Genomic DNA, 20060 nt, shown 5'->3' on the forward strand with positions numbered 1-20060 from the left:
CTTCTTTAGATGAAGACATTTCTACCAATATGATGCCAGGTCATAACTTGTATAATGTTTTAGGGAATTTTTTTTCTTTTTTTGTGTGAGAGAAGCAGGGAGAGAGAGAGAGAGAGACAGAGAGAGAGAGAGAGAGAGAGAGACCGGAACATCAAGCTGTTTCTGTATGTGCCCTACCAGGGATCAAACTGGCAACCCCTGTGCTTCCAGATGATGCTCCAACCAACCAAGCTATCCAGGCAGAGCTATAATAAGTTTAAACACCACCAGCATTAAAATTTAACTCTTTTATGCTAAGCTGTTAAAGTGTCTACTACTACTTAGATTAGTTTTCTCATAGAATCTGTTCGGTAATCAAGCATTTTACATCATGCATAATAACTTGGTCAACTGGCTGAACTGGCGAGATACCGCCAGCAGGGAAGAAAATAGGAAGTATCATTGACAGTGATGGCATGCTGCACAATTGCTACCGTTTTATCTTTCTTCAGTCAGGCTTGTCATTTTCTCCCCACTTCATGTGAACAAAGTTGATGGTTAGAATTAGGAATTTTCTTAAGGCCTTGGGACAACTTTGTGCAATCCCCCCAAATGCTACGTGGAAGAAGCGTGCAGCACCTGCAAGCATAATAACCAATCAGATTTAAGACCAGATGCACTCACTGATCACTTTCGGGGTCCTCAGTGTGCTTCAGCTTCATTGACTCATGGAAGTTTTCAGGAAACTGGTGCTGTACAGTATTTACACTAAAGAACAAAATGTCCCCCAACTTTGCTAGACTTCTATGCATAGGTGATCTTTTGCATGGTTCTATAATGAACTTTAAAACATGAGGCAATTAAAAGACAATCTACTCCACTGATAGTGAGAATTTTTTTTTTAAATGCATGTTGCTATATCAATCTTCATTCATGTTTTTTAGCTTAATACATATTAGTTATTTAGTACCTTAGGAAAATTGTTATTTCACTCTTGGAGTCCTCCTTTTCCCTAATAAACGCAACTGGTGCTGGCTCTCAAGCAATTGCTATTCAAATATACCTCAATATGCCACTTAACACATATATCCACTGTTACAGTATGTCAGTTCTCATGGTCCTTCCAGATCATAATCACTGAGGCAACTAATCCTCTGGTTCTTCATGCTGTGTTCTGGCTTGTTGAACCATCCTTTATTTAATGAGCTGTAGCCTTAGGGCATCTTGGGGACTGGGAGTGGGGTAAGCACCTGACTTGTGCCTCTAACACCAGTTGGCAGAAACCATTCATGCAAAAGGGTGCACGTCACATGCATGTAATTAATGTAGTATCAGGAACACTTTTGTAACCTTCTCTTTTGTATGAATATGTGTATAATTTTAGTTTTGTCTTGATAATGAAAAGACAATTTTATCACAGCAGGACCAACTCACACTTTCAGCTCCAGGTAGCTCAAGGACCAGTGTGGTACTCCTTTTAAGATTTTGATTCAAAATTTAAAACCTATTAACCATGGAATATGCTGTTGCCTAAGGTAGAGGTCCCCATTTAACAGAGATTTTTCAAGCAGAGTTGACACACAGTAGAAAAGATATGTAAATCAGATAACTTCCTCCTTACTTTCCAACTCTGACTATATCCTTTAAAATTCAGTGATCAACATTAAGCCTTACCTAGCTCCTTTAAGGCCCGTGCAGGATATGGCATTCCAAAACCTGCAAAAATGAATTAGGAACTGGTTGTTCTGGGTCTGGAAAAATGCACCAGTCAAAATTACCTGGTTAGGACAGAACTTTCCTCTTTTCTCTTTCATAAGGACACAATTGTCAATTTTTCCATGAAGGCCAGCATCATTCTCTTAACCCCCTTTCTTTTTTCTTTCTGCTAGAGAGAACCTATGGAAGGTCAGTTCTATGCACGGTTTATTGGATAACTCGCCAATTTCTTTTTTCCTCTTTAGTCTATAGTAAAATGCTGACTTTTTACCCTTTTCATGTGCCTTACTTTCCCGTTTAGTAGTCTCCTTTTCTTCTTCTTCTTCTTCTTTTTTTTTTTTTTTGTATTTTTCTGAAGCTGGAAATGGGGAGAGACAGTCAGACAGACTCCCGCATGCGCCCGACCGGGATCCACCTGGCACGCCCACCAGGGGACAACGCTCTGCCCACCAGGGGGCAATGCTCTGCCCCTCTGGGGCGTCGCTCTGTCGTGACCAGAGCCACTCCAGCGCCTGGGGCAGAGGCCAAGGAGCCATCCCCAGCGCCCGGGCCATCCTTGCTCCAATGGAGCCTCCGCTGCGGGAGGGGAAGAGAGAGACAGAGAGGAAAGAGAGGGGGAGGGGTGGAGAAGCAGATGGGCACCTCTCCTGTGTGCCCTGGCCGGGAATCAAACCCGGGACTTCTGCACGCCAGGCCGATGCTCTACCACTGAGCCAACCGGACAGGGCCGTCTCCTCTTCTTTTGCTTACATGGCCCACAATTTATCTTATCTGAGAGGAACTCAGGTTTCCAAATGTACTGATTGTCAAAGAAGCCACATACTCAGCATGTTCTTAGACTGGGCCTGGATGTAGTGTTGTCTAGGTGTTCCGTGGCAGATTTATTCCTCATGCCCACTTCTGTGGAAAGTGCTGGGTATGTGAATTCCATGACATTTCTGGATTCTCTTCAGTATGCTTGACGTTACATGTCAAATATTATTTCTTGATACAGATAAAAATAAATTGTTATAAAGTTTGTTAGGACAGAATTAAGGTTTCTGAATTTGGAGAAAGTTTGTAGTTTTACATAAACATTATTTCATTTTTCCTCTTTTCCCAAGATATGCTTCAGATGCAAAAGGTAGGGAAAATAAATAACTACTGATTTCTTCTCACTGGAGAGAGGAAATCAGGCCCCAGCAACATGCCCTGTAGGTGAGACACGACACACATTCCACGCACCTGTGCAAACCCTTTATTAAAGCAACAAAATACAGATGAATCACGTTTTTCTACTATAACATCAACTTAAAAATTAGTCATTTATTTCCATATTTAAATTATTTTTTAAAAGTGAACATTCCTAGTTCACAAAATCACCAGTTTGACATCTTGGACCAGGTAAATTTTTTATCTGATTTTCTGATTTTAACAAAAGATATCCAGAATGAGACAGACAGCAAACCAGACAAATGCAAGCATCTTCTTTGATTCTCTAATTCACTGTAGGCAGCTCTATGGTGTCTGAAAGATAATTTTGAAGGCTTTTGTTACTGGTTAAATAAAAAATAATTTATGCCAAAATAGTCTTAGAACTATTTGTTTTCTATCACGACATTCTCTAAAAGCTTCAATCTTGATTGTGGTATTCTAAGTATTAGCCTTTTTAAAATGATATCTATATAGAATCTCAAAGATCACTGCCACCTTCACATGACATTTTCTTGTATAACAAACACGCAGTCCTTTGGAAAACATAATAAGCAATTCTGTTGTATCTGATATTTTTCCCCACCACTGATTTATTTAGTCCAAACCTGATTAATCACTGTAGAAACTCCAAGAAAGTTGTTAGAAAAATGAACTTTGTTACCTACTGAAGGACTTTTAAAGGAATAGGTGAATGTAAAAATGACTAATATCTTGAAGATAGCAGGTGATCAAAATATGTGTGGGCGTATACTATGAAATTTGGTAGGTATTTAAAGAGTACAATAAATTAATTTTAAAAGCAAGAATAGAAACAGGAATGATACTCTTAAGGGACTGCCAAAAGGATGTGTGAAGATAGGTACAGGATAGTAGCTGAACTGTGCTGAGTATAAAAGAGAGTACCCGGAAGAGAAGTTCAACGGTTCATTTTCTTACCAAATGAAACACTGACAGGAAACCCCCATTAACAGAACCATAGAGGGACCATTTGAGTTCCCGCACTGATACAACACTGTATTTCCATTTGTGAATGAAAGGTGTCTGAGTTGCCTTTGTAAAACAGTCCCTCCAGCGGTTGGGATTCGGGTTTCTCTAGTGAACTTGATTTGTGTTGGCTGCATGGCATTGACATTGAGGGTGTGCCTGTACAAAACATGCAAATATTCGTTGTGCCTCACATTTTCTTCATGTGCTAAAGAAGTGAGCAGATCTGAGATCTCTAATAAAGTAACCATCCAAGCGTTAGATTTAAAACAGGATAGCCGTCCATTAAATCATTTACAGAGCCACAGTTCAATTCAGTCTCTATCAAGTTGATTTTTTATCTCACACTTGCCCTTTAAAGGGGAGCTTAAACAGCACAGACAGTTAAAAATGAAGCAAACAATAAAAAAAGAAAAAAAAGGAAGGGGATTCCAGAGTCCATTGAATGGGATGGCAAGCCTCATAGCCTTCGTTTTGAAAAAGAAGGAACGCTCATAAGCATTTGAGACAAATCACTTCCGATGTAATGACATGGCACAATAATGCTTGGGACGGGTGAGAACATTCACATATTTTTAGAGTAATGCCTATACATTAGGTATCACATTTAGTTTCTAGAGATTTTAGTCAAGTAGTAGTATTTATTTTTACCAAGTATGATATACAAAAAAATGAGAAAAGTAGATGTGCCCTAAAGATATGAAAATATAATATATATTAAACAAAACCACTATAAATTACAGATTTTCAGTATAAAATTTTTTTCCATTTAGAATAAATACCATCCAAGTTTGCAGATAATCTAAGTGAATTAAATATGCACACATATCAGAATCATTTTCATAAATTAAAAAAAAAATGCTAAAGATATAACCAAATGACTGATGACTCAGAAACCAGAAATTGTTTGATTTAGAGAATGATGACATGTGACCCAAAGGACAAGGCTTGGGGTTTAGTATTAAGCTTTTAAAACAACCCAAATGAGTGTGACATGAGTGTTGTGCAAATGCACACACATAGAAATATGTCTGAATTCTGTGAAGCTGAACCGTTTATCTCTGAAAATCAGCTGAAAGTCACAGGTCTTCTACATTGCATATTCTAGCAGGAGAACCTCTCTCATTTTGTAAAGAAGCTATAGGGTCGACAGGAAGAGTGTAGACTTTCTGGAAGGAGAAATCTCCATTGTAAGCTAACCTCCTTTTAGGTTGGCTATAATATCAAGGTCTTTTTAATGTTTTAAAGAGGGGGAAACTTTTGAAAATTTACATAATCTTCCCAGTCTAAAGAAACTAAAAGCAAAGTGGAAACATTCTTTGGTCACACATTTCTGCTCCTGCTTCATAAAAAAAATAGCATATTTTAAACTTTTTACCCCGAATTAACATCTACATGAAATTGATGCCTTCTCCTGTAATCTTCATGTCGAACTGTGCACATGAATTTGGGTAGAATCATAACTGAATACATTGAGAAAAAGTTCACACAATAGCACAAAATGAGCTTAATTTAAGTCTCTTGTTTTGGGTGCATCAATCTATGGTAAGAATTTGTTGACCTCCATAACAAGTGAAAAATGCTTATATTCTCAGAGTTGGAGATCAAACTTTTCTGTAATCTCAGTACATAAAATCCCAGCCAAGAGAGGCCCATCAGGAATCATGGTTTCTCTTGATCACTCACTACTAATTCCTTTATCTGACCACCCAAGATACCAATAGTTCATTCCAGACTAAGAGATGTCTGATGAAATTCCATGTCTTGTTAGATTGCCTTCCATATTCAGTTATCTATGAATAAAAAAAACCCCATCAAGGCCATTCCTAAAGCCAAACCCACTTGGCTACAGGGTTAGATACATTTGCTGTAATGTCTGGAGAGCAAAAGCATGCAAAATCATGTACCCACTTTTACTCCTAATATTGCTGTCTCCTGCAGTGGGGGCCACCATTAGAGAGTATAAACTTCCCATAAAGCTATAAATGTCTGAGCTAGAAGAGATTTTGTGACCCATCAGGTATGACCTCTATATTTTGCCGGTGAAAAAGATTAAACCCTAGAATGGGGAAGGGAACTGTCCAGTCACTTATCCAGATAGTGACAGAGTGAGGACTAAATATCTGCATCTACTCACTCATTACCAATATGGTCCAGGTAACCCCTAACATCATGACCCCATCGCTTGATGTGGCCATGACCCTTATAGCTATTTTAAGGGTTAGTGTCTTCCTGCTCCTAAGTGAAAATGAAATAATACCACTCATTTTTACCATGATTAAATCTAAACTGTAGAAGTGGTCTAGATGATTTTTGGGGGTGAGGGGGCGGAGAAGATTCACAACTTGCTTAAAATTTTGTGATTTTTGAAAATCATTGCATTACTTTTAGTAATGCAGCCATGAACAAGGATAGGTGAACCCAAAGATACAAGTAAAAATCTTTGGAGTAACTGTGAAAATGAGCAAGGTTTGGTTTGATTCTGTGAGAGAATGAGCCACTTATAAGGCGTTCAGAGCTCATCTGGTCTGCCCCCTTGGACAGATATGGAGACTGAAGCCCAGACTTGCCTACAACCAGGCAGCTGGTCACTGGCTCGGTCAGGTCGGGGCTGGCCTCTGGATGACTAGTTTTGTGTTTGTCTAACACCATTCTGCCTTGCATATAACTGCTTTCTTGTGAGACCAAAATAGAATTCAATACTTTTGGCATGAAATTTGATGGTACAGTTTCTTATACTATTAGCATAATATATCCTTCCCTGCAAGTCCTTCTGGGTACCCAATAGTCTACAACCGACAGGGATTCATCAAATACCTCTGACTTTGGAAGCAATACATTTCCCAGATAAAGAATCAGTTTGTCTGGAGGAGGATGTTACTTAAATGTAAAAATAGTAGTTTTCATGGGTATTATGGGTATATTTAATCTTTTATAATCTCCCTCCTTCCCTCATACCCCAGTTAAGCTCACCAAAAGGCTCTCAGAATCGGACCGGTAAACATTTTTATTTGGCTATTAAAGTGCTATTCCTGGGCAAAGTTTTTCTCAGTTTCACGTCAGCAGCTTCACTGGAAACAAATAAAAATCAACGTATGAAAACTGGCCTGGCAAATAAAACTAAGGAGCCTAGTAACTACTTTGGAACATCACAGGTGACTTGTGGATACCAGCCCTGGACCCGGTGACTGATACCAAAGCCTCTGAGGTAAATGTTCTAGGGTGAAAATGAAGACAAAGGGGCTGAGCCAGGAAGAGCAATTAGTATTACTATAACGACTACTCCACCGTAAAGGAACAGTGAAAGGAGTAAAAACTGAGAAGAAAGTGCAACAAACCCATATACGTGCATTTGCTCTTGTGTCAGACCTATAATTTTTTTCAAAGAAAAGCAATGCCATGTGCATTGGATAGGGCTCTTGACTCAGGATTTATCTTACAGTAAGTGTACTCTTTGCCAAAAGGGCATCGCCATTTAAGGTATTTGGCAGAGAATCGTCTTGAAAATTCGTATTTACTTGGACAGATACCTTCTGTCCAATATTATCAATTCTGCACCCTGATGTTTCCCACATCCTTTTCTTCTGGTGAAGTTCCAGTCACACCAACTGCACGCAGGTGTTTCCCCCTTTTAAATGGCATCACTCCTACCTAAGGGAAGAGAGTCTCCTGGTAAGGCTTAGCGGCAAGTGCGTACTACAAAGGACTACGAGGAGCAGCCCCTGATTTTCTTGATATGCATAGCTTTTCAGAGTTGATATTAGACATGGCTTTCATAAATAATGCAGGTGTTTCTGTCATGTGCCACTGCCAGCTCTGTAGTTTCCAGGTGAGCTGGTGGCAGGACTCTATCTGATACCTCAACAGGCGTGGGCTCTTCAGACGTTAGCTCCGTGGATGTCACATCTGTAGAAGGCTCTGCAGTTTCTGGGGAATGTTCAGCAGAGGGTTCTGTCTCCTCTTCATCTTTGACTTCAAACTGGACCCCCTCTTGGTCGTCCGCCTGATCTTTTTTGGACTGTGGATGAACAGACACCTTGATGGCAATCTGCTGAGGTTGTTCATGCAGCGAGGAGGCGTCCGAGTCGTTGGTGGGGGAGTCGCTCCGCTTCAGAGAGTTTGGGATTGTGTACACCTCGTCCCTGTCCGTGGCCTCCTGGCCTTCTGGAGTGTGCCGCACAAAATTCTGCCCCTGCTCCTCCAGCCCGACCACTTCCATGATCTCCTCCATGATGGTCCTGCAATTCATAATGAGCGGGGGCAGAGGCACACTCCGGGCAAGCTCTTCGATGTAACGGGCGAACTCCATGGTTTTGAACTGGGTGACTTTGGCAAGCTCTAGAGTTTTGGCTGAGGTGATGATGGGGATCCGCTTGGCGATCTCAAATGCCTTCTGCAGCTTCTCTGCACCCTCTGTCCTAAAGAACTCATTGATGGCTTTCTCGGTCTTCTTCAGGTGGCTGCTCATCATGCACAGCCGGGTGATGTTGAGGACCATGACGATGGTGAAGGCCACGAGGCAGACGACCATGTAGTAGACACCCATATCTCCAGAGGTGAAGATGACTCGCAGGGTCACCGTGTTGTTCACGGTGCCATAGACATTGGAAGCAACACATGTGTATTTACCTCGGTCTGCGAAAGACACCCTGGTGATGTTCAGAAGGCCGCTCTCATCCATCTGCCATTTTCCTGTTGGAAGGGAGAGAAGTAAATTCAGAAAAGGACATACAGTTCTCATCAATATGACTACAAATCTGCAGGTTACTAAAAACATTTACTATCAACAGCAATCAACAGTGAACATTTACTATGTGCCAGACATTGGTGTAGATGAACTCATTTTATCTTCACAACAATTCTATGGGGTAGGCACTGATACTAGCCCCATTTTATAGGATGAGAAAACTGAGGTACAGTTAGATTAAACCACCTTCCCAAGGTCACCAGTTTGGAAACAGTAGAGCTAGAAGGTGAACCCAAGTTCAAGAGGCGTATTCTTAACCACCAAACCAAATTCCATATCCTAGTGAAAAATAAGAAAAATAAACAATCTGGAAAATACTGTGCTCTTACTAGAGAATTCCTTAATGATGGCATCTGATGTTTTAACCTGCCTGTGAGCATGATTCTATTGAATATATCTTCACTGGGGCCTATAATGTCTCAGAATATAAAACAGTTTAGGACTAACATAAAATCTGGAGTAAGTCAATTAAATTATAATTGTTTACTTTAGTTGCTCATGTTTGACATTGAAGTTATCCTTGTATGACCTCAGTTAATTAAAGCATAATTATGCCATTAATTTTGAGAATCAACGGTGAATTGTCTATACTACTTAAAGTTACAAGCAAACAAATGTGAAGATTCACAGGCTGGGTATGAGTTAGTACCAATTTGTTTTACCTTTGCAAATAAATTACAGACCCAAGAATTGGAAAATAAGCCTCATACAACAGAGAATGCCTGTTGATAACAGCAATTATTCTCTCCCCCCCCCCCCCCAGGCCTCATAACAATATGAGGGCATATTGTTAAACAACATGCCCTCATCCCTTGATACTGATTGCAAACACAGCTAAAGGTGAACTTGAAGTACCTCTCACTCAAAGACGATTCCCAGACAAATCCAGATCAGGAACCCAGAAAAACAGAAAAGAGATGGCAAATAAATGCACAGAAGTGTGATATCAAGTACTGATGAAAACAATGGGGATAGGACAAGGTATATTGGTTTGCTAGGGCTACCACGACAAAGTACTACAGATCAGGTGGCTTACGTATTTCCTTACAGTTCTGGAGGCCAGAAGTCAAGTTCATGGTGTCCGTGCAAGGTGAAATTGTACACTTTCAACTCCACAGACAGGGTCTCATTGAAAGCCTCCCCCACGGCGTAGCAGGTGTACACACCCCCATCTCCATTTCTGTCTGTCTGTCCCTATCTATCCCTCTTTCTGACTCTCTCTCTGTCTCTCTAAAAAAAAAAAAAAAAAATTACATATATATAGTAGATGGCTCTGGCCGGTTGGCTCAGTGGTCGGGCATCTGCCTGGTGTGTGGATGTCCCAGGTTTAATTGCTGGTCAGGACACACAGGAGAAGTGCCCATCTGCTTCTCCACTCCTTTGCCTCCTCTCTTTCTCTCTCTGTCTTTCTCTCTCCCACAACCATGGCTCAATTGGCTCGAGCGAGTTAGCCCCAGGTGCTGAGGATGGCTCCATGGCCTCCACCTCAGGCAAAAAACTAGCTCAGCTGCTGAGCAATTTCATTCACCCTGACCAGGATCCACCCGGCATGCCCACCAGGGGGCGACACTCTGCCCACCAGGGGGCGATGCTCTGCCCCTCCGGGGCATCGCTCTGCCACAACCAGAGCCACTCTAGCGCCTGGGGCAGAGGCCAAGGAGCCATCCCCAGCACCTGGCCATCTTTGCTCCAATGGAGCCTTGGCCGTGGGAGGGGGAGAGAGAGACAGAGAGGAAGGAGAGGGGAAGGGGTGGAGAAGCAGATGGGTGCTTCTCCTGTGTGCCCTGGCCGGGAATCCAACCCAGGACTCCTGCACACCAGGCCAACGCTCTACCACTGAGCCAGGCAGAACTGAGTTAGGCAGAACTCTTTAGTTGGGGTTAGTGCTTCGTCTGCCTGTAGGACCCCTGGACAACATACTAGGTTTGGCTTGTTGGTCTTGGGTCTGAGCCCTTCTGTGATCCTACCGCCTGCCTCCCTAAACTGTCCTGTAGAGAATGGAAGGTCCAGATCAGGCTTCCTGAGAGTTCAAAGGAACAGAGCAGGCAGCTATTTCTTCACAAAAGCACTCCAGTTCCCTAAGCCTCCTAGAGCAGGGGTTGGGAACCTATGGCTCGCGAGCCAGATGTGGCTCTTTTAATGGCTGCATCTGGCTCGCAGACAAATCTTTAATAAAAATAATAATAACGTTAAAAATATAAAACATTCTCATGTATTACAATCCATTCATTTCCTACCGCTCATGTTCATGGTTGCGGGTGGCTGGAGCCAATCACAGCTGTCCTCCAGGACAACACCAAATTTTTACTGGATAATGTGTAACGTACACGGGACATTGTATGGCTCTCACGGAATTACATTTTAAAATATGTGGCGTTCATGGCTCTCTCAGCCAAAAAGTTCCTGACCCCTGCTCCTAGAGGAACCTCTCCTGAGAGATGGGACAATTTAATATGTAGTTCCCTTTTAAGTATCTACTATTTCATTGCATTTTTACTTATTTCCTCATTGCATTTTTACTTATTTCCTTCCTCCTGGCAGATTTCTAATTCTAATTAAAAGTCGAGTATTTCCCAAAAGGAACACCTGCAATGTTCCTCTTTTAAAGTTGTGAGCACATACATGACCCAGGTCTCAAGGGACAGAGGAATGAAACAACAGAGTGCCTTCTCCATTTCAGTGTCGTTCATGCTGCCGTATGGCGACTGCGGTCCTACAGACATTCTTGAGGAAGCTAGTCAGAGCAGTGCGGGGCCTCCGGGGCCTGCCGTCCCTCTGACTCGGGGCAGTGCAGGGCCTCCAGGCGCAGTGCGGGGCCTCCGGGGGCCGGCTGTCCCTCTGACTCAGAGCAGTGCGGGGCCTCCGGGGCCGGCTGTCCCTCTGACTCGGGGCGGTGCGGGGCCTCCAGGGGCCGGCTGTCCTTGACTCTGTAGTCCAGCCGGGGTGAATCTGGCAGGATGCCTTTGGTAGATGCTGTCACATTACTTTGCTTTCTGAAAGAACATCTGTGAAGAGTGGTTCCTGGTGTCCCTGAGTAACCCCCCCCCCTTTTTTTTTTTTAACAATTCAGCCAGTGTATTTTCCCCAAGAGTAGAAAACACTTGTTGGGAAAATTTAGTGAATTTTCAGTCTCTGTGAATGTGCCTGCATAAACAAACCTAGCACGGGTCTGTGACATTTTCTCTCATTCAGATGGGGCAGGGGCAGGCCTCTCCAGCCCTCTCACTCCCTCAGCCTGAATTGTGATACTTTTTACCGCAGCTTTATCCAAATATATAATAATATGAGGCCAGGGAAATTATGAATTTCTTTTCTTAAAATGTGTATGTTTCATAAAAGTAGACTACAGCAGGCATGGCGGAGGGGAATCTGGTTGGTTGAAAGTTTATTGTAGATATGGAAGGTATTGCGCTCCAGAGAATTATACACACTATACTGTGGAAGTTTCTCGTGTTTACCTTCCATCATTAGTAAGAAAACATAACAGGAAACGGGGTGAGAGAGGGTGAAAAGGTGAGGTTATTTGTATGGGGATTGCTTAGGATCAATTTATTCCTGTCCTAACCTCCGCATTGTCGCTCTTTTTACGGAGGACTTAATCTGTAAATACAGAGGCAGAGCAGTCTGAACTAGGGTGCAGAACAGAGGCAGAAAAGAACTCTAGTCTAAGCAGGCAGGCATCTGGTGGCCCTATAAACAAACTTCTTCTCGTTAGTAATAATAGTATTCAGTCATGGACAAATGAAATGTAAAACAACACATATCACAACATACCAATGGTTTCTTCTGTTTAAAAATGTTTCTGAACTTAAATTTTATACTTATTTTCATGCACATTTGTAATTGTGGACTGACATGGGTTTATCTATTCTGTACCCAAGCAATTCAATGCTGATTAGAATTTAGACATTTCAGAAGTTTTGTATCACATTGTGAAAAGAGGCAGAGTTTGGAATCAAACCATGTTACATGATACCTGTGGCTTGTTTGGGGGAAAACGGATTTTCAGCAGATACTTACTTAGGGGGCATATTCTGCTTCTTAGCCCAGGATGGTGGGTCCTTAGACTATCTTTTATATACTTTGTCCAATCACTAATTTAGTTTGTTCTTGAATTCTGAAGCCCAGCTATGTATTTATAAAGTGACAATACTTGCTTAACTATAAATGACAAAAATGATTCTATGTTATCCTAAAACACCTGGATTATTACCTATGATCTGAGCCACAACACCCTAGTTAAATGACTAAGACCACATCTCTGCCAGCAATTTCCTGTTTCCAATCAGACAAGGACACCAAGATACCTATTTACTTTTTGGTTCATTAATAGATTCCTCTGGAGACAACCATCATATTTTATGGACTGAGGTAATAAGAATGATGTTTAGCCTTCCTTTCAGGAATGATATAGTAAAATGAATGTGTGACCTGGGTTAAACATTCTATTATCAGATCACAAAGCAAGTCTTTGGAAGCCAACACACACACACACACACACACACACACACACACCTTAAGGACTATAATGTCAGAAGAGCTAAGATTTTAACCTCAAGGGTGATATGCTATATGTCTGTATGCTTCATTTTTTAAAGGCTGATGCATTCCTTCCTTCCTAGGAACTAACACTCTGAGTAATGCCTCTCAGCCTCAGCCTGGTCTTTGACTAGTGATAAAAATTTCTGCATATGAACCCATAAAAACTATGAAGATGGCGCAAATTCTACTTTGGGCGTCCTGCCACTTCAGTTTCAAGCCTGGGCTAGTGCAGCATCTGCACAGGGCACCCGACTAGCCAGGATCATCTTGAGAACACTGTCTGCTGCATGTAACCATCCACCTCAGTCTATAAATTTCCCATCCCAACACTCATTCCGGAATGGTCCCAACTTCAGTTGTCAGAAAGTGAAAGAAGTAAAAACAGCCACAGTGCTGTACACACGAGTCGGGTAAACAGAGCCCTGTTTCCATGTATTATAAATTGTAACGGAGTGGGGATGTCCAAGTTATATACTGAATTTTCATTAAGCTGCATCATTTCAGCACAAATAAAAACCTAAAATGTCGGCAGCCAATTCCAAGTCAGTTCTACGTGCAATGATTTTTGGAGGAAATAAAAAAGAAGCTGTTTAAAATGATTACTTTCTGTCTATCATACGAAAGATTACAGATAAAATGGTTCCTGAATGCTCCTGATGGTATAGTTCACTTCCACACTGAGCCTTGCTCAGACTGTCGTTCCCCCTTTGGAAGGCCTTTCCTCCAGCCCCTCTCTTCTCACTCTGGCCCTGTAAGGTGACACACACACATCTGATGGATTCAAGCTATAATACTGCTGCATGTGACAGTCTACTGGAGACTAGAGTTTTTCCAAGAATCTGCCCGTCTTCCTCAAGAAACTCCAGGCACAGGAATCACACGTGAAAATCACCCACGTGTGAATATAAGTGTTGTGGTGACAGTCCATCCTTTGCAAAGAGAAAGGCTAACAGATATTATTTCTTAGCTGTACCATGGTGTGTGCTATGCTGCACAACACAGCTGACATTTTTAGAAGGGCAGTGATTTTTTTTATCTTGTTCATGCATTCGGTCAACAATTACTGAATAAATTGTCTATATGCCAGCTTTAACACCAGACTGTGCAAACACAAAGATGATGCCTGACAGTGAAAACCATCCAGGCCAAAGAGGGACACAGACTCCAACGAATAACTGAGGGATCACAGGGCAGTGGGGGTGGGGTGGGAATGACAAGGCCAGGCTCCTGAGAGAGGTGCGAGGTCCTTGCTGGGGCCAGGATGGGCTGGAGTGGCGCTGGCAGGAAGGAGAATGAGGGTACAGAGAAAGGACTTTTTATTTTTAAGAGAGAGAGATGGACAGACAGACAGATAGGAAAGGAGAGAGATGAGAAGCATCAACTCATAGTTTTAGCACAACTAGTTCATTGATTGCTTTCTCATATGTGCCTTCACCCAGGGGGCTCCAGGCCAAGCCAGTGACCCCTTGCTCAAGCCAGTGACCTTGGGCTTCAAGCCAGTGACCATAGAGTCATGTCCATGATCTCACGCCTGCTCAAGCCGGTGACCTTGGGGCTTCAAACCTCAGTCCTCAGTGTCCTCGGTTGATGCTCCATCTACTGCACCACTGCCTGGCCAGGCCAGAGAAAGAATTTTTAAGGCCAGAGGGGGATGGTAGGTGTAGGTGGGAGGTGGGAGCATATGAGCAAAAGAAGGAACCCAGTGTATGCTCCTGTTGCTGACAAACCATTTTTAAAATTAAGAAGGGTCAGGGCAGAGCCAGGCTTGAAAGGGATGCCAGGCCAGAATGAGAGCTTAATATATGATATATCCTGCAAGAGAACAGGAGCCCCTCATTGCACAGGATGGTCCCCCTGATTTCATATCTAAGGTTCCTTGGACCATCCCATAGGCTCCCCTCTGCCTGCAATGCTCTCTCCCGTCCCTTCTCCAAACCCCGCCTCACACATCCTTAGCACAGTTGAGACACCACCTGGGCACTCCCCTTGGTCCCCCAGAATGCCTTCTCTGACCCCTGATTAAAATCGGTGGAGAAAACCTCAGTGCAGAAAATTTATAAATAAGGAAGATGTTATTTCAAATCAGTGAGGAGAGGATATTAGGATAATTGACTACTCATTTGAAAGGATAGTTAAATTCTTACTTTATGTGATATGTAAAAATAAATTCCAAGTACTCTGAAGATCTAAATGTAAAATTAAAAGTATAAAATTAACGGAGGATATTAAAACGTTTTTTTATAATCTTGGAATAGGAAGGCTTTTTTTAAGCATTTCAAGAATCCTGGAAACTGTAAAGAAAAGCAATGACAGATCAAATTTCTCCCAAATTAAAAATTTTTATACTTTAAAATATGTCATCCTAATGTTAAAAGCAAATGACAAAGTGGGAGAAAATTCTAGACTATTTGACAAACTCTTAATAACTAGTTATAGTTATTTTACATTACATTAAAAACTCTCACAAAAAGCCTGACCAGGCGGTGGTGCAGAGGATAGAGCGTCAGACTGGGATGCAGAGGACCCAGGTTCGAGACCCCGAGGTCGCCAGCTTGAGCATGGGCTCATCTGGTTTGAGCAAAGCTCACCAGCTTGGACCCAAGGTCTCTGGCTCGAGCAAGGGGTTACTCAGTCTGCTGAAGGCCTGCGGACAAGGCACATATGAGAAAGCAAACAATGAACAACTAAGGTGTCACAACGAAAAACTGATGATTGATTCTCATCTCTCTCCATTCCTGTCTGTCTGTCCCTATCTATCCCTCTCTTTACTCTCTCTCTGTCTCTGTAAAAAAACAAAAAAAAACAAAAAACAAACAAACAAAAAAAACTCCTACAAATCAAGACAACCCAAAAGAAAAAAAATGGGAAAAATATTAAATGTATAAATCACAGGAAAAAAACAAAACGCAAATAGTATCTAAGTGTAAAAAAACCACCAAAATTACATTATAATTAACATTTAAAGGAACCAATTTTTTAAAAACATAACTTTTTCATATTTCAGAGTACCAAATAAAGGGGGGATAGCATTGAGGATATATTGTGTTTCCAAGAGAAGGGAGAAAGGGACACTCCCACACACTGCAGGTGGGAGTTGGGTTGGTAAAATCTTTGGAAGGTTGACTTGAAAGAATCACTCAAATTTTAAAATAAATGGAATCTTTGACCCACATTTAGAGTCCTTGAAAGTTTTCAAATCAGGCAAGCCTAGACTGACTGGAGAGATATTACTGAATGTAAGAGAATCAAAGTAGTGAAAAATATCTTTCCAGAATAGTTTTTCTCTCCAAGGACATAGTTCTAGAGCTTTCCTCCCCTACCAACCTTCTCTGGGAAAAGCCATAACCTCGGTCCCAACCAGAAAGGTGGCCGACCTGGTACCACTGTGCTCACCATGGGGCATGCACGCACACGTGGAGGGGAAGTCACCAGAGCAGTGTCAGGAAGCCTAGCAATTAGAGAGGTGGATCAACAGAATAGTACAGCTACAGTGAAACTTGTAAACGTCAAGAAATTCTATAGGACAGGGGTTATTGTGACTCAACGTGAAACCGATACATGGCACCAGACCAGAATTATTGCTCACGCAAACAATTTCTGAACAAAGTAATGGTGTTTAGAAAGGAGCTGCATCCATACTTTCTGGAACCGAAGAACCACAAGGAAAGTGAGAGCACAACCTAGAAAGACACTGTAATTACAGCTCTTTTCCAAATACCACGTCTAAGGAAACCCTAAATCTTCCCAGCTTTCTCTGAGGATCACTGGGCATTAAAAATTAACATTACACCCAAGTGCTAAGCTCTCAGACACTCCCTCAAATTACTTATTAGGAGAAAAGGATTTCATTTGCCTTAGGGATTTCTGTGCATGTGTAAACAAACTGATGTATGGTTTGTCTATATCCCCAGTGAGTGAAATAAGAAGATTAAAACTCCGTTCACAACCCAATGAAGATGTTTAGGCTCTTAAGCTCCTCACACCCATGCTTTTCAAGAAGGAGAGTCCAATCTGCCAAAACAAGTAGGATATTTTCCTGAAACCAACTTAAATAAAAATGTTCACGTGGTGAGAATTACAGTGAATGTTTCTGTAAACACAAATGAAATACAACATTCACTTAAATGAGTGTCACATTGAACTGACACTCTTCAGTGTGGCCCTTATTTTTCCACTGTGAAACAGGCTACTGAAGAGAAAGGGTCCATGCCTTCTTACAAAACAGAATTGAGAACAGATTTAGTGCTGCACGGCTGCACCTGTCACAGGACGGCTCCTTAAAGCCACTGCAGAGAGTCAGGTTATAAACACTGCGAGCCATAAGGGCTCTTGTGCCCTCTCTCTCCAGGCACCTCTTCAAAGTACTACGAAAGCAGCTCTAACAAGTGAGTCCCTATGTCCCACGGAGCCAGGGTGGCCGGGCTAACACAGGCTTAGCTCAGCTTTCAGCTCAGGAAGATGGGGGTGGAAAGACTGTGCTGTTCAGAGCCTGCACTTCTGTTCTGCTTAAAGGGATGAGTAATAGCTGAAAAGAACCTATATTTTCATTTCCCGGTAAAGGAAATATATGATGCTCCAGCTAATTTGATCTGGTGATCTGAATTTTTAAAAATTTAATTTATTTTAAAAAATTTATTTATAAATGTGCCAAGCATGTAATTCATTACAGACTAGCAAGAGTCTTTTCTGACAGTTCCTGTAGGTGGTCTTCCAAGACAAGAGCACCCTACACTAGATTCATAGAAAAAGATTACATTTTGGGGATCTCAGCTGTCATCCTTATCTGAGAAGGATCTAGAAGGGTCTTTTCATGACTAAGACTAAAGCAGTCTGGGCTCACATCCCAAATGGAGCAGAACTCATTTAAAGAAGTGCTATATAAGTGGTGGTTTGCTACCAACTTGGCCCTTCCTGTGACTCAATTTGGAAAATGATTCAAAGTACCACAAAGTAAACCACTTTAATGGCAAAATACATTATGGGTTCAAACAACTGACATCAGGATCCACTTTGCAATGATTCTTTAGGTAGATTCTTTGGGTTAGACCAGGCTTTCTCAACTTGGGTACCACTGACATTTTGCACTGGATAATTCTTTGTAGGGGTTTATCCTGTGCATTGTAGAAAGTTTGACAGCATCCCTGCAAACACTGCGTTAGGTAAATGTAAAGTTTATTACAAAGTGTATTATTACCCGTGGATAATACACTTTGCAATTTCCACATAAACTGCTTTTTCAGAGACAAAAGCATTGGATGACAATGGGCCCCGTGCACACAAAAGTAACTGTTAGGAAAGGGGAAGGCTCTGATGGAGAGAGGACTCCAAACTTGCTATCATGGCAGTCACATTATTTTGAAATTTCAAATAACATTTAAGGGATATAAAATTTTTGTGTGTTTAATTTTTATTTAAAAAGTTCAGAAATTAAGGTGGAGAATAAGAAATTACCTAGAAAATGACTGCCTTTTTTTTCTTTTTTTTTTTTTTTTACAAAACACACTGTATTATGAAACAGAAAATTTAGGTGCTTACAATCTATGATTGTGATGATATAGGACAATATTGCCAATAACAGCGGTTGCCATGTAGTGATAGTTTGGTATGTTCCAGGCACTATACTAAGCATTTAATACACCAGTGTTTGAGTCTCACAACCTCGTGTGGTAGTAAAAAGAATTATCTCTATGTTATAGATAGGAAAACTGTGACTCAGAAAAGTAAAGCAACTTGCTCAAAGAAACACCATCACACACTGCTTCGGAATTTCCAATAATATATTCATAATTCTGTATGTTTCGATGGATGCCTTTTTGATTTTAAAAATCTCAAATATTTAATGTACTAAAAGAGGAATTCAGTATACTATTTTCGTTAGTTAACACACTACTTCATGCTGATCTTAGAAGCCAAGGACAATTCACCAGTAATGCTGTGGGAACTGACCTCCTTCTATATAGTACAGTAAGTAGGCAGGTGATACATTGCAGTCCTAAACCTTGGCTGGCACAGCTTGTTGACATCCTTTTTCGAAGCAGTTAAAAGGCAATTCACAGTCTATTCAAACGTGTGAAGAGCAGAGAGATAAAAACAAAACAGCGATATAAACTAAATGCAAAATGCGTAATGATGAATGCCACAAAGCCAGAGTGGTAGACAACGGTGGCCTCTGTAGTCCAGCCCAGCTTACCCTGCGTATGTTTATTTTCAAAGATAATTCTTAATTAGTTTTGGTGACAGAACACTATAAGAGTAAGGAAAACAAATCCACAGAAAGGTCTAAAGCCTAACTTTAAGGAAGATTTTGAATCAAATTGTTAACAAGTCAGACAGGTTTGCAAAGGCCTAGCTAGACTAGCTGACTTTCTTGAAATGCTTGTTTTTTTGTTTTTTTTTAATCAACTGATAAAGGTGCTAACATTCATTTAAGTCGTTTCAAGTCAGGGAAAGAAGCAACAGCAAAAATGCACTGGGTAATTTGTACCTGAAATAACTCGGACTATTTTATAATACTTTCTAACAACTACGCATTTTTTCTCACCTCTAACGAAAGGAAAACTGAAACCAGCACATTGCGTGGCCATTTGTGGATATTCACGTTATCTGAATTCTGAGTTATTTTTGTAACATGGTTGGTGCGTCACCCCAAACCCAAACACGTCCTTTGGTGAAAGATCAAAAAGAAAAGTCTTCCTCCAGAAATAGAGTACACATTGGTGCCTCCTGATCGTGCAGAACTGAAGTGACAAGCACCAGGAAGAAAAGCAGAACAGCTATGCCCCCGCCAATGGCAGGAAACAGCCCGTTCTCTCTAGGACTGGCATGCAGAGCAGCTATCTCACTCTTTCAGCATCAACAAGAAATGAAATTGTTCTTTCCCCGGCTAATCACAAAGCAC

At 41.5% G+C, this 20060-nt stretch overlaps 1 protein-coding gene across 4 annotated transcripts in view; it reads right to left on the reverse strand.

Annotated features, from left to right (window-relative positions):
• Positions 1 to 2916: 2916 nt before the first annotated feature.
• The window catches only part of MFAP3L (microfibril associated protein 3 like), a 47000-nt gene continuing 29856 nt past the window's right edge, over positions 2917 to 20060 (reverse strand). For all 4 annotated transcript variants that reach the window (XM_066387890.1, XM_066387889.1, XM_066387892.1 and 1 more), the window contains one exon: positions 2917 to 8565. In XM_066387890.1, the coding sequence (XP_066243987.1) occupies positions 7634 to 8565 (932 nt within the window). In that variant the 3' untranslated portion in view covers positions 2917 to 7633. The remainder of the gene's footprint in view (positions 8566 to 20060) is intronic.

Source organism: Saccopteryx leptura, chromosome 1 (genome assembly GCF_036850995.1).
Source record: "Saccopteryx leptura isolate mSacLep1 chromosome 1, mSacLep1_pri_phased_curated, whole genome shotgun sequence".
Classification (NCBI taxonomy): Eukaryota; Metazoa; Chordata; class Mammalia; order Chiroptera; family Emballonuridae; genus Saccopteryx; species Saccopteryx leptura.